General features: G+C 43.3%; 2 protein-coding genes across 2 annotated transcripts; both read left to right on the top strand.

The window, feature by feature from the left end:
* Positions 1-1,053: 1,053 nt before the first annotated feature.
* Positions 1,054-3,867, top strand: LOC128714366 (protein PAT1 homolog 1-like). The gene has a single exon (XM_053809240.1). The coding sequence runs from the start codon at positions 1,054-1,056 to the stop codon at positions 3,865-3,867; it is 2,814 nt and encodes a 937-aa protein (XP_053665215.1).
* A 656-nt stretch (positions 3,868-4,523) lies between these two features.
* Positions 4,524-15,748, top strand: LOC128712423 (serine/threonine-protein kinase ATM). Its single transcript, XM_053807316.1, has 19 exons — positions 4,524-4,555; positions 5,524-6,026; positions 6,108-6,337; positions 6,420-6,782; positions 6,850-6,983; positions 7,052-8,595; positions 8,684-9,199; positions 9,274-9,551; positions 9,620-10,567; positions 10,637-10,780; positions 10,996-11,094; positions 11,160-11,313; positions 11,537-11,832; positions 11,904-12,025; positions 12,096-13,485; positions 13,571-14,106; positions 14,201-14,843; positions 14,929-15,299; positions 15,376-15,748. The coding sequence occupies exons 1-19, from the start codon at positions 4,524-4,526 to the stop codon at positions 15,746-15,748; spliced, it is 8,676 nt and encodes a 2,891-aa protein (XP_053663291.1).
* Positions 15,749-15,847: the final 99 nt, after the last annotated feature.

The raw sequence follows: 15,847 nt of genomic DNA, 5'->3' as shown, positions 1-15,847 counted from the left end.
CAGAACTGTTGTACAATACTTTACTAATTCAAACTATAGAATAGTGCAAATAGTGCAAAAATAAAGGTTTTTTTTTGTTTTCACTTTTCCTAAACCACGAATCTAATCTAAATACGCGCTGGCATCCATCCAAACACATCTAAATTGCTCGGGTGTCACTTTTCAAAATTCAAAATGACATTTGATGCCATCTGGAAGTTGACAGTGTTGCGCTTTTGTCAAATCCCGCACGGTGCAAAACTTTTGTTTAGCTCCATGTTCGACGAAAAGTAAAGCAATTACGATACTTTTGTTCATTTTTCTCTCAAAAAGTTGAGTCGAGGCTCTGTTAATTTGTAGAAGGTGACTTTAAGGTGGCTCGTAGAAGGTGACGCTCTAGTACAACGCTTGTGTAAGGTGCTTATAGAAATCAGCTGTGATTGTGTAGGTTCAAGCTTCTCGGAATTGCGGTGAACAATTTTGACTTGTGTACTGCTTGGCCTATCGTTGGTGAGTATTATTTAAAGTCTTTCGGTAGTATCAGACTGCGAAATAAGGCAAGTTACATTAAGATTTTCCATTATTCGAACACTGCATTATCCTACATCGTTCGATTGCGCGCTGCAATTCGACGACCTTGAAAGGGAAGCCGCTATTGTTTGGATGAAAATCCGCCGTATCGCGAATGCCGGTATCTTTGTCAACATGTCCATTTATGATGCAGCGTCCAATACTAGTACACGGAAAATAAAGGAGCCGCATTTGACATAGCTTCGAAGGTTGTCATTTATTTGTTGGTTCGATGGTTATTGAGCAGGAGTTTTTTGCATCGGAAGTGTTTCACCATCCACTAGCGTAGATAAAACTTAAGTTTAGCGGTTTGCATTGTTAGCTCCGTTGTACAACTAATAGTGCGACGTTGCGAGAGCGGCTGGACAGTTTCATGAATGTACTGTACTTTTCTCACATTGCTGTTGTTCCAGCTTCAGGCTGAGTGTTTGGTGTGCGTGTAAAATTGCGATCCGCTTTAATGTGTGCCGTTGCCGTGTGGTTCGATGAGGAGTGAAGGGCACAATGGATTCGTTTTTTGGATTTAATACTAATCTTTCGGTGGAGAACGACGAGGACGATGATGAGCTTGGCAGAATATGTCCTCAGGCACGCACAGCCGGCCTGCGTTCGCCACTGCAACGGCGATGTAAAGAAGACATTTCGGACGAGGAAGAATATGACGCTCTGAATGATGAAACGTTCGGTTCGGCGGACAAAGGAGACTGGGAAGACATTCACGAAAACCTGGTACGGCTGGAACGTGGTAGGAATGGCATAGGAGCGATTTCCTTTCCCGGGGATGACGATGACGGTGATGGTAGCAGTGGCGATGTGTTGTTCGAGGATTACGATCTGGATTTGCAGCTTTCGAAGTTGACGTGCTACGATACCAACGATGAGAGCGGGCGGAGCAGTGCGGTTGCACAGAGCATTGGCGATGAGTTTGCGAGCAAGTTACGGTTGGATCCGAGCATATGGGGTAGTCCATTAAAGGCACAACCTGCAGCACAGCAACAGTACACCGGTCACAAATCGCACGTAGCTCCATTCGCCTCGCTTCAGTCGTATGTCGGATTTAAACCTCCACAACTTCCAACGTATCCGATAGGCGAACAGAAAACTTCACGGCCTCCTCCTGCGTTATATCCACCAATGAAAATGCTCTCAGTGGAGGATATTGAGCGAAGCATTATACAGAATCAGCACCAACAAAACCAACAATCGTTTCATTTATTTCAGAAACAAATTGCACAACCACAGCAACCTTTGCAATCGTTTCGTCCATCATCAACACTGCCGGTGAAATCTCGCGAACATTTTACGGCGGCTAAGGATGTCAAGACGATGCCACCCATGCCGCTAATTAATACATCGATAGCTCCACCGTTGGGAGTTACGCCCTCGATGATGACACCACCACCGCACCTGTTGGCAGCGAGAAACTGTGCCCTGTTTCCGCCGGGGCCGCCACCACCAGCAGCAGCTCCCTTGTTGAACCATCCGAATCGTCTTCCGCTTGGCATATTGCCGTACAATATGTTAGCTGCACGACCGTACTCGACACCAATCAACAATCTAGCGATGCATCCTGCTTTTCCTCCGCGCTGTCCATACGGTTCGCCGCTGCAAGGATTTTTAGGTCCACCACTGATACAACGCCATCCAGGACCTCCGGGGCCATTTCTGCTGCAACGCAGTCCAACTCCACTGCAGAACAATCAGTTTAACCAGCGTCTAGTGCAGGAAATACAGCAAAACCATCCGATGCTAGCATTTAACCGACAGCTCGCCAACTCTTTCAACAATGGAATGATGAAGAACGTATCGCAAAACCATCCCAGGCCAGCGCCCGTTAAGCAGATGCATTATCAACAGCAGCAACGATCGTGGTTATCCAACGGCATACCGGAAGATGCTGGGGTACCACCGAGAGAACACGATGAATACGCAAACATGATGAGCACGCGGGACAAGCAGTGGTTGATCGGGATACAGCTGACGCAGCTCAACTCTGATTTACCGTATCTGAACGATTATTACTTTACCGTTTACAAGCAAAGATTGGCAGCGGCGAAGGGTGAAAATGAAAATCGTATCTACAAGGAAAACCAACTGAGCCATCCGTTTACCCAGCCGAAGGAACATGCCCAGCTGCTACTGCTTTCAATGCTAACGAAGAACGTCAAGGGTGGATTGTTGAATTTGGGTCGAGAACGTAGAAGTTCCGAATCCAAACCGGCCAGCGGTATCGATGGAAAAGATGGCACGGTAGGTGGTCGTGCATATACGCCATTCCAGTTTGAAAAGTCGCTCGGAAAGTTGCAGTGCGGAAGTGTCACGGCACCGAGGAAGCTTATCGATGCCGATGTTATGGGAAGTGATCAGCTGAACGGGAATGGCGTAACAGCGGCGGAACAATCGTTGACGCAGCGCAAGGCTCGACATGTGCTGTTGCTCATTGAAACATTGTACAACCTTGTGCTTAAGCTGGAAGATAAGCTTAACCCGACCGCCATAGCCGCTGCCGCTTTGTTGCGTGAAAAGAAGTTACGCGAACAGGACATGCTTTGTGACGCTGCAGGTACCAACGATGGTTCCCGCGGTCAGCTACACACGTCGGGCGGAACGGATACGAAGTGCGATGGAATGCTAGCAGAGTTGGAAGTATCATTCGAAGATCTATCCACTTCCCTGATAGGTCAGCTAACGCAGGACAAAATTACATCCATACTCGGTGTACGCAAGGGTCGCATATTACTCCGGCGTTCGTTGGCTGTTCTTCATGGCCATGCTGCTCGCTGGACGTTGTGGGGTATGATTTTTACCGCGCTGCCCTGCCTGGCCAAACGGGATCGTGACGACGCGGAGGGTCTGCTGTTGACACTGTTCAGTGAGTTTGAGCGCCAGATTCGGTATGGCACGATAACGGATTTGCTGCAGGTGGCGAAAACGATCGGTTCTTCGTGCAAGGTGATGCAATGCATCGTCAGCAGTAAATTTCTGCTCTCCTGCATCATCACCATAATCTTTCAGATGGAAATGTTTTGCGGCAAAAATCCGGCCACACTCTTAAGCGCATCGCAGGACGACTGGTGGATATCATTCCTGGCGGACGTGAACAGCGTAGTAAGGGATACTAGCCGACCAGCGCACAGCAGCGTTGCGATAAATCCTGATAACAATATCGTTCGCACGCTACGGGTTCACTTTGCACGCTTCGGCACACGTGTGGACGGGACGGATCTGCTAAACTTCATTACCGATAATGGGAATAGCAAGCAGAGATCGGGTGCGGCCAGAAAACAATCATTACAAGAATCAAACGTCACCAAATGAAACAACGAGCGACGAAACTAGTAATATGTTCTCTAGCACATTCGTTAAACTTTGTGTATATCGCGCACAATTACATTCTCTTGTTAATCCAGCATGGAATGAATTTCACATTTAACATTGCGTTATCCATTTCTTTCTGTTACTTTTAATGTTTATGAAAAACGCGTTTGCGATACTTTTCTTTTTTATTACGAAATTAATAGCTATCGTAATATACAACACACGCACATTCACAGTTGACATGCGTTTGCAAGAACGGAATGTGCATTTTCGGTGGTCATTAAAGTTCCTTCGATCGCGAGTAGTGTTTCTCTTATAAGGAAACGGTTGTAAATGGGTAAAACCGATTGACTTTATTCCATACTCCATGCTGTGACATACGCATTGTTAGAGACTGCTTTTTACAACAATGTTAACTAGTAATTTAAGTTCTTCGCACACCTGCTTCTCCAAGAAGCCAATGCTAACGGGAAAGGAAAACGAGTGTTTTATTTACACTGTAACGATACGTTTTAGTTAGATTTGAAGCCAATCAAGGGATAGAAGTAGTAATTAATTACATGGTTTTGGCACCTGGTTGTATCTGCCGCGCTCTGTATGTGATTTATCGTGTGAATAACTTGAAGTATTTGCCATAAAATTCATCTAAATAAGCAATGTATGGTAACCATGGGACGTACGAACGACGGTACCAGACTAACGGTTTCCATTTTCTTTAAAATCATTCATAACTTTGATTTGGATTTATTTATTACGATCTCTAAGGTACCATCAATAGGTTATTAGGGGCCATAATGGACTAGATGATTGCTCGTGCAATCCTAGGTCTCGGTGGGACTATTTCATGACATTTTGATTATGGTTTTATGTAAAGGAAATATTGCATAATCCTGGAGCAGACTTTTGTTGTATTCGTTATAACTCCTAGCTCCGTTAATTTAGATTAATCAGTCCGCCTTTCTGCTTCCACGACTTTGTCTAAAAGAGAATTTAAATAATTCAGTAGATTCTTCGAGAATGTAAATAATTTCATCGCTTACATACAGCAGCATTTAACATTAACTTAAAAACAACCAGCCAGAAAATTAATTAACCAGCAGTATCGATTTAGAAACTATATGTAAATAATGATTCGTGTAATTAAAAGCAATGGGGGCAAATGGTGAAATATTTGGCAGTGAATATAATTACAGCGATTATGACATGATGTGCATACCGATGTGGCATTGTCGAAGAAAACATAACTAAATAAATCATTCTATTATTTCTATTTTCTAACGCTTATCAGCGCGAATGAACTTGGTTATTAAGTTTGTTGCCATAATCATTAAAGTGTCTTATATCACAAAGATAGACGGATTTGTAAAGGCCACCTCCTCAAAGATTGTAGTGCTACAAATTAATGCATTATGGATGTAAACCTTTTTTTTCTTTCTTACTTTTGTTTCAGTTTGCAATTTAACAAGAGTTTGTTCCTTTGGGCTGGTGCTAAACTTCAAGTGAAGTAAGCATGTGATTTGCAACACGACGTTGAACGTGTTGATAAAAATAATCTGCATTTGTGAGTCTCAGAACGATCCGCATCGTGTGTTCTTACAGCACGATACACACGAGTTAAATTGAAACGTGTTCTTAATAGTTTTCTCTGTTCTGCAGCAGCAACTTTTCCACTGACCACCGCAACTATACTAACGGACAAACAATGTCTAGACTGGATCGGGATCTGGCCAGTCTGCTGGTCGAGTTGCCATCTGACAAGATTACCGTGCGCCAGAAGGCGTTCAGCAAAATGCGTAGCATCCTGGAATGCCGAGAAGAGGAATTTCTTGCGTACATGAAGTCAGACTCCTTCGAAACAGCTTGGACAGCGCTATATGATGCTGCGTTTAATGGTATCCTGAAGCAGGGCTGTAACAACAGGGCACAAACGCAGGCTAAAAATGCTGACTACGCCGTGGTATTTAATAAGCTATCTGAGCTAGCAATGAGTCAAGAATCACCACAGCTTTCGTATAAAAAGTTGATTGAATCGTTTGTGCGCGTGGTGACTGATGAAGGAGTGCGAGAACTTTTAGGAACGCTCCTGTTACAAATGTTGAAAAAGTGCGTCCTGCTATCAAAGTGGCCCCTAACGTCGGTTACTTACGAGCAGTGGAAAGGTAAGCAAGTACATGGACAACCAAAAATAGATATTCTCCTAACCAACCACACACGGTATGTGTTTGTTTTTTTCTTTGTAGATATTTTCGACGGTTGTTTCGTGTTGATGGATTCATTGCAAGCAGCTAAAACTTGCGCTCCAAATTTCCTTTCAATAGCTGTGACAAAATTTGTGAACAATTGTTCCAAACAAACTTTACTAGCTACCTATCTAACCCGTTTGATGCATCACATACGACAAATGGTGAATGAAGAAAAGATCAATGTTGTTTATGATCTCATTAGTACTGCTACACAAATTGTGCAGGCCGTAAGTTTGAACTTCGCCAACAGCCATCAGTAACATTTATGTAAATATTGGTTTATATCGTTTTAAAAAATATTTCTTTTAGATCATAGTAGATTGCAAGATCAAAACAATTCAATTCTTGGAATCACTAGTACCGTACACCGTCAAGATATACAAGAAAGCTAATCATCGCAATGAACAGAGAAGCGTACTGTTCCGCCTGATGCATTTGTCGCTTATAATCTTGTACCCGAATGGAAAGTCACTCTGCCACGCTAAAACGCTTACGAAAGACTGTTCATATGCGTTCGAAAACGAGGAAGAGAATAAAAGAACGTTGCGCGAATACCATTACATAGTAATGTGCGAGATGAAGACCCAAACAGTGCCATCATCGTCCCATGGCACAATAGAAAAATATTTTTGTGATGGTTTCATTGATTTTGCTGCCAGATTGTGCTATACGGTAAGGCAGGGCGGGTATAAGATTGAGTTTGAATATGGTTAGTAATTTTTCCAATGTTCAATTACAGATTTATTGGAATGAAGATAACTGGAAGGAAGGTAACAGCGATGAAACAGCCGTTAAGCGAAAGAAACAGTTTAACAAACTGCAAAGCGTAGTGGATATGGTCGGTACTGCTCCGAATGATTACAATTCACGTTGGTATGGTACATTTTTTTGGCATCAGAGAAACCAATCTGACATATTTATTGTATCCGTTTTCTTTTAAGGTTATTCATATTAGCAGCCATACTTGAGAGATATAAAGCAGCTATTAGCATTGAAGATTACTTGCACGTGCTGCACTTGTTGTGTAACATCCAACCAACGTTGCAAACGTCCATGGAACATAATGCATTTAACCAATGCTGTACTGCGTTACTCGATTTTGAGCAAAATACAACTAGCCGAACGTTGGCCAGATCATTCAAAGGTGAACAAATTGAGCTGTGGAACAAAATCATTGCTGCTGCTTTTCGTGGATGCACCAACACCAATACCAAAACCAACGGTGAATCTAATTTGCTTCTTCAGCTGCTGATACGACACCGGAAATATCCTAACGTAAGCTTCTTGAATGGTACAGTGCTGGAGGCCTTTTACACGTATGCAGTGAAGAAGACGAACGTGAATATCGTTACGGTGCAATGCATTCTGGACACGGTGGGTAGCGTGGAGTGTTTGGGCAATGTCGATGATGTATTGAGTAAATTGTTCAACTACCTGTATCCCCAAACGCGTGAAGCTAAAGCCAAAGCAATAATACATACAAAGGAAGAATTGAATGCAAAAACATTGGCACACATTTTGATACTATGCGTGGTAACCAAGCGTTCTACCGCAGAAAAAGATAAGATCGCAACGAACAAAGAACAACATTCCGATTTGGTAGAACACTTCTACCAAGAGCAAGATAACCAAATGCAAACGCTAGAGCAAACACTACGGCTACACGGCTTGGAAGATTTGATAGCATTAGAGGAACACATGAAGCAAACACATGAATTGCGTGCTGCAGAAAGAATCTACTTTAGTATAAACGAACCTTTGTTTTTGCGGCTCTGTGAGGTAGTAAGCTTCGACAACTATGTCCTGTCGATCGATAATCGTTGTCTGGTTGAAGGCATGATGCGCATCTGCTACGCTTTGGAGCTGTATCTGGAGATGATGAATATACTGTCCGTACATGAAGCGTACAATGAAGAGCAGTGTAGCAGGAGCCCACTGTACAAGAAAGCACTGATTAAATTCGATCAACTAAATCAAGGTTTTAAACAGCTGCTGGAAAACCAAGCGATACTAGATGAGAACAGCATTATACGTATCTCCGAACGACTGTTGAACTTGTTTCGTGGCCCTTATCATCGGTCGGTAAAAAAACTGTTACAGGAAACCGAACATACGATGATACTGCAATGGACAATAGAACAAATAGATACCACAGAGCGCGAAGATTCTCCGTCCGTGACGGTGTGGCAAGCAGCTCAACTTTCTTTGGAAGAGAAATGCCAACGATGCCTGCAAAACATAATAGCGGAATATTTACAGTACGATGGACCGTGCACGAATGCGGTACACGAACTTCTGGAGAAGTTGGTGCTGAACGTGCACAATAGCTTGGATTTGTTCTATATGTTCGATTTAAGCAGAATTTTATTGAAACAAGCATCGCACGAGTCAGTTGCGGTATGGGTCCTTCAAAATATAGCAGATGTTTGTAAAGTTCATTATACCGACCCCCACATCGCGGAGATGATAATTGATTTGTACGCCGGTAGGTAATACCGTTGAGCATGGTGCGGTGATCATATAGTTTTTGACTGCTGCTATTGATGTTTTGTTTGTTGTTTTTTTTCTTCTAGATTTAACCTCATTTGTAAGCCCGTACGAAAAGATGATACGCAATGCTACTATTGTGCTGCATTTTTTTGTCAAGCAGTGTGTCAAGGATACGTATTCTGCGCAACTGCAGGCGAAAATATTTGCTCAAATTAAATATCTGCTCAAAGCTTATCCACAGCACATCCACACTCAGATGCACGACGCCATTTACAGCACATTGGTTCCACTTCTCAGCAGCTCAAATTACCGAATCATGCTGGAGGGTGTGAGAAATTTATTGCACTTTATGAAATCCGACTGGGCGTACAGCGATGTAGCATCGTTCCCCAACACCTTCTTCCAATACCAAATTCAGCTATACGATAAGATCAACTTCGACGAGCTAGTATCTGCCGCTACGGATGAGGACGAACGGATAAATGTGATAAGTTGCTGTCTGCAGTTGCTCCTTGGAATACTTCGCACAAGCTTTATGTTGCGCAGACGTGCTCTGTGCGATTATGTGCTGTTAATCCATTCGGGAAACATCAATGATGGTAAGACTCTTTGTACAATTGATACTCATTGTGAGCTAATGACACACACGCACATCCATTCATCTGCTTCGTAGATAAAATGGCAATTGCAATGCGAACTGCGTGTAGTAACGGCGTGATAGACTTTCGAAAATTGCTTCAAACGCATCTGGACTCCGTGTTAGAATTGTGGCTTGCCAAAGGAAAACGTTTGCTGCATTTTCCGTACCGCATATCGGGTAAAGTACGCTCAATTGAGGAGTTTGTGCAACACTTTAGGAAAAATATCGCGTACATGATTCTTTGCATGCAACCGGAGCAATTCGAACAGTTCTGCACATCGATTGGCGTACAGCAAACCGAAATAGTGAAGGTATGTGACTGTTTTGACATTCAAACCCGATTTGAATGTATCAATTTGAAGGAAATGTTTTGTTTCAGAGCATAACGCCGAAATGCATGTCCTTTCTGCTACCGAAATATGCCAAATGCGACGGAATGACACCCAAGTACAATGAAATGGCTGGTCGAATGCACAAAGCACTTGCACCTTTTTTTCGCACGACAAATTTGAAAGAACACGCAATTGAAATCATCATGCATCTAACATCCCGGTTGAATGAAAATGATGAGCTGGGAAAGCTTGCCGAACTAGATCTGCCTAACCGCTCAACCGACCACCTGTCTATTACCAAAGCAACGTACGCAACAGCACTCGAGCATTTAAAAGAATCGGTTTGGGGTACTTCATCCCACAAGTACGCGTTGTTGAGCAATCTGTGTTTGAAAAATAGTACGGCCATTGAACGGACGCTGATGGAGGTGAAGCGATGGCTATGGGCTGCCGAAGAAAGTGAGCAGAAAATGGTACACCTATTCCAGTATACCGTCCTGCTCGACCATTTGAAGGAGTACATCGGCCAGCAGGAGGAACGTTCATTCAAACCGTATCTTGTGCGTGATGCCGTTTACTTTCTGTCTAACCTTTTGGGGTCTTTTCCCACTTTACGCCTGGCAACACTAAACAGTATGGAACGTTTTCTGTGCATTGTGGTAACGTCAAACGATGCTTCCGAGCTGCTGTCGGAACATCTGCATTTTATCGTATCATCATTGCTGGAGGTAGAAAGTGTAGATCCGTGTTCAAAAATTGCCGACAAATCGTTATCGTTGCTGCGGTTTTTGATTTTACAACACGCAACCACATTCGGTAGCGCAATCGGTAAACTCAACTACTTGCCGAATGATGAGCGTTTCGATGAGTTGCGTTTGATGATTTCGCGCCAAAAGACGGCTGGCATTGGAAATTTGTTGCTTCGGGAGGAAATTGCCGCTCTCATTGAGTTACCCAATCTTAGGTATGAAGATCTAGCTGCATTAAAAATTATGGTACGTTATTCGTTACATAAGTATGTAATTAGTCTCAAACATTAACTTTACGCATATGTTTTAAAACAGCTTACGACGAAAAAGAAAGAGCTTAAAATGTTGTGTGACGAATTGCTCGATCAGTCTGCATCGAATGGCTGCAATGGCGAAAGCGTGCTACATCGGTTGGTATACATTTTACTGGAAGTAGTGCGAAACTCCTCTTTCGATAAGGTAAGGTTGTTGAATTTTTGTTGTTGTTGTTTCTCAACCCAGTTCAAAACTGTTGGGATGAATTTCAACACCATCGATTTCGAATGTGAACATGTTAAAATGGCAACTGTGTGTTGACAATCATATTGACATTTTTGAATTGGGCTGAGAAACACTGTAAAATCGTAGAAGTATATTTATTTATTTTTTTTGTTTCGAATCATATACATTTTTAGCGATCGATGGAAGCTCTCCGCTGTTTAGGTGAAATTGGACCGATAGATTTAGGTACAATGCTACTTAAGACAGATGCTGAAATGATCGCTTACGACACGGTATGGAACAATCGAAACGTGGAAAACAAACCACTATATTAATTACAATATATGTTTTGTTGCAGATCAATAATTCCAGGGAAGCGATCGAACGATGCGTTGATGTGTTGCTGAGCGAAATGAATGTGTTGATAACGGGTAAAGATGTTATGGTGGGATATATGGCCTCACAAGTTTGCTATGCCCTTCTCCGCGGGAAAACATTCCATGCTTTGGCGGGTAAGCATCTATAGTGCGGAGACCGACATTTGTGCCCTTCTGATGTGAACAGGTCGAGCCACTCCAATTTAGAAATCTGTTACAAACAAACCCTACAGGGCGATTTTATTTTATGTGTTGGATTCGATATTGTGTAGATGTCGGAAGTGAACTATCCATGTCATCCACGCCTATCCATCTATCCATCAGTTTCAATTAAACTTTTCTTTTTTTTTTTGCACAGCGAAGCTTCCAACACTCCATCCATTTATGATAAATTCTCCCGAAGAAGTAAAACTCTTCACATACACTGCGGGACGAGAGCTGGCTTTGAATACGATTCTGGTAAATACGCGGATTGAATATCACGTTTTTGTGCAGAAATTGTCTAGCGCGCTGCTGTTATTTTTGGGCAACAACACTGTGCTGAAAAAGTTAGCCGAACAGGAACCCACAGTTGCAGTAAAAATCGTCCCATTGCTGATGCAAATTGTGTTAAAACAATTCGAAGAGAGGATCATTGAGCATATTGCAAATTTTGTAAGCATTCTGCACCATTTATTAGTTATTTACAGGATCATATCTAAAATCTGTATATTTGCTCGTTACAGATTAATGAGTTTTTCAGTCAATTTGATGTTGCGAAAAGTGAGGTGCCTTATATCTTCAATGATCCTAAAGCAATACAGCTAATGCTAACGAGTGTGGAGTGTGCCAGGATACATAATCAACTGTACGTGATGTATACATGGTTTCATGTAAGGAGGTATGGCTTACTAACGTCTGGACTCTTAATTTCGCAGGTTTCCACAGTATAAAATGTCCATTAACTATCTGCCAATCGCACAAGCTGCGCAATTTTGTCAAGCACACTTCAAAGCGATACTGTACGGTGACCTATGGACTCGTGAAGAAGAGCAAATGGAGAACGGTGCGGGGAGAAAACATCCTATCCTTCTGGACGTAATGAAAGCTTGCCATCGGGCTATTGGTGATAATGATGCTGTTAAATCCTTTCTGAATCCAATTCACGATCAGATGGCATACTATCTGTTAGACCAGAATTACGCTAAATGTTTGGTCATGCAAGACGCAACAACGGCTTGGCGGGAAAACCCACGTGAGGGCACTAGCCACAGCGCTCAGGAAGGTACAAGCCAGATCTTCTTACAAACGCTGAAACATTCTTGTCTGTACGGGTTAGCGAGATCATTGCATGTGCCACAGCAGATTGATTACGAATGTGCGTGGCGTTTATCGGACTGGAACGTCTTAAGCGAATTAATCGACACCGATCACTCGGACGTAAAGCGCGATACGGTCGGCATAAATGGGTTGCACGTGCAATCACAGATCTTCGAACGAGCACATTACACCGCACTCAAATGTTTACAGCTGAGAGATGAGCCAGCGGTAGAGGATGCCATCGTAGAAGCCCAGCGGGCGATTAGCGAGATTTTCAAGCTAACCAGCATAGAATCGACTAAACATATATACCATGGTTTGTGCCGTTTGAGAATGTTGCAGCAGATAGAAGATTTCAGTGCAATACATTTTGGGAAACACATTGATTGTGAAGCGGATGTGCTGCACAAGTGGAAGGAACAGGACGATCTTCCCCACAGTGAATTTTCGCTAATGGAATGCATCCTATCGCAACGGTTGTCTATCTTAAGCACTGCCGGGGTTCGTAGCAAACGTAAATGGGTTCAACCAGCTGTCTATAGCACCCTGTTGCTTTTAATCCACGAATCGCGCCTGCAAGGATACGACGATTGCGCTATACGGAATGTTGTTCTGATCGGAAAGGAACAGTTACCCGCAAACATTCAATCGATCGTGATGCTCGAAAATGCGCAGCTGAATTGGACGTCCGGGCATCGTCTGGTGGCGCGCGAACTGGCTTGTGAAGTAATGAACAGCAAGGAATACAACAACCCTATGGTGAAAGCGGTTGCATTCAGACTGTATGGCGAATTTCAGGCAGAAGGCCACCTGCAAGAGACAAAATCACTCTGTACAGATTACTTTCAAAATGCGGAAAAGTGTGTAAATTTTGTCTTGTCGAGAGAGAAGAGTGATCAGAAAGCAGCATCTGATACAATTCCTTACACCCATCGTTGTTTCGAGGCCGATCGTAGTTACACGGTTCAGCACACTGTCGCCAAATATGCAGATCGCGAGTTTGTACGGGTATGGCAATAATTTACCATGCCGAACGATATTAAATCTAACGAAATTAACTAAACTGCGCTTCGTTTGTATTTTTTTTTTGTAGCTCAGCAAATTCTTCCGCTCGCAGGAGTGGGAAGCACGCAAGGCCAACCTAGCAAGAATGGAAGAGGAAGCAATGCGGCTGAAAGCAGAAGCGGCACGCGCAACAGAACAGCGGTGCAAGGATCTAGGTCGGTCGCTGCACTCGATGCACAAAAACTTGCTGCGAGATAAGAAAGCAGCTGAGGAAGTGGAACAGACCCGGTGGGATTATCTGAAGTTGGCACTGTGCTATTACCTGAAGTACGCTAAGCAAACAACGATCGTGAGCGATATGGTGATATTTCGAATCCTTTCGTTGTGGCTAAACAATCATCAGAATGCAAACGCAAGGGATATAGTGGAAGAATCACTGCTCACCATTCCCTCGTACAAGTTTATTGCGGTACTGCCGCAGCTCACTCCGAGGGTAGGCGTGGACAATGCCGTTGGTACATTGATGCAAAAAGTGCTGATACGATGTGCGCGAGATCATCCGCATCACACGCTACCGTTTTTGTTCGCGCAATTGCATGCATTTAAAGATCGACCCGAACATGAGTAAGTACTCGCGCTTTTTCTTTAGAGGGACATGTAAGAACCATTATATCAACAGCAACATATGTAATCAACATATTTTTTTATATTTCAACAGAGCTCCTATTAATGATAACCGGTTAATGGGTGTGCGCGAAGTTTATAATAAGCTAAATCAAGAATCGGCGCTAGGGAAATTATTGCAACAGTCGGAAAGAATGAATCTCGCTCTAATTGAGTTGGCTAACAAAACCGTATCCGGAAGCCCTACTTTTCGAGAGTACACCATGACCAAGAAGGACTTATTGGCACAGTTGGAAAATTTAGATCTCATCCATTGCCCCACGGTAGAACTGCCGGTGATGCAATGCGGAAACTACCGTGGACGGATCGTGGGTATCAAGCGATGGGATCCGAAGGTCATAGGTGTGGGTGGAATTAATGCGCCGAAAAAACTCATCTGCCTGTGCCTGGACGGAACAAAACGAACGCAGCTGCTGAAGGGCAAGGATGATATGCGGCAGGATGCAGTAATGCAGCAGGTGTTTGGAATTTTGAACATTTTGCTACGTCACGATAAAGAAACGGCGCATCGCAAATTGTCCGTGCGTACGTACAAGGTGGTTCCGTTGTCGCGGCTGAGTGGCATCTTAGAATGGTGTAACAATACGATGCCGATCGGTGCGTGGTTGCTCAACGGGCATGTAAAGTATCGACCACAGGACATCGAACCTACTGAGGCACGGAAAAAATTGATGAATGTAAGTTGCGTGCAATCAACCAACCTAACGATATGGGATTAAGAGCCCTTTGCTGACGATTTCTTTTAAACACTTTTTATTGCAGAACGCTCAAACTGGCATGACGGTGGAGAAAAAGCTGCAGAACTATTTGGATATCTGTAACAAAATACGGCCTGTGTTCCGCCATTACTTTCTCGAGCAATATCTCAAGCCGGGCGTGTGGTTCGAACGACAGCAAAATTACATTAAGAGTGTGGCCGCAAATTCGATGATTGGTTACGTGCTTGGAATAGGTGATCGGCACGTGCAAAACATCTTAATCGACAAGCTTACCGGCGAAGTGATACACATCGATTTTGGCATAGCGTTCGAGATGGGGAAAAATTTACCCACACCGGAAACTGTACCGTTTCGACTAACTCGTGACATCGTCGATGGAATGGGCATCAGTGGTGTAGAGGGAGTATATAGGAAGTAGGCATTTTCTCAATTTGGTACCTGTGTTGTAATTTTCATTTCACTCATTAAAAAAATCATGTTTGCTTTGTAGATCATGCGAAAAAACGCTAGAAGTGCTTCGTAAGAACCAGACGGTGATTCTCGCTATTTTGGAAGTATTACTGTACGATCCACTGTACTCGTGGAACGTGCTTTCGAACAAGAAAGCGAATCGTCGGCAACAGCAAGCATACCTTTCTACATCTGCTGACGAATCGGATGTTGACGAACCGGTTGGATTCTCGATACGAACAGACATCAATGTGACGGCAGAGAGAACCCTGATGCAAGTAGAAGCGAAATTGCTGGGTCAGGAAGATAACAAGTACATCTCGGTCGAAGGCCAGGTGCAGATGTTGATTTTCAACGCGAGAAATGAACGTAATCTCTGCCAAGTGTTTGCTGGCTGGCAACCTTATCTGTAAGTGCTATTGTTGTTTTTGGCATAATATAATCTTTTATTCCATTTTTTCAATTCATCGCTCATAGCAAAATATGCCTACAAAATATTGAGAACATTATGT

Source organism: Anopheles marshallii, chromosome 3 (genome assembly GCF_943734725.1).
Source record: "Anopheles marshallii chromosome 3, idAnoMarsDA_429_01, whole genome shotgun sequence".
Classification (NCBI taxonomy): domain Eukaryota; kingdom Metazoa; phylum Arthropoda; class Insecta; order Diptera; family Culicidae; genus Anopheles; species Anopheles marshallii.
This window is presented reverse-complemented; position numbering and strand designations above follow the sequence as displayed.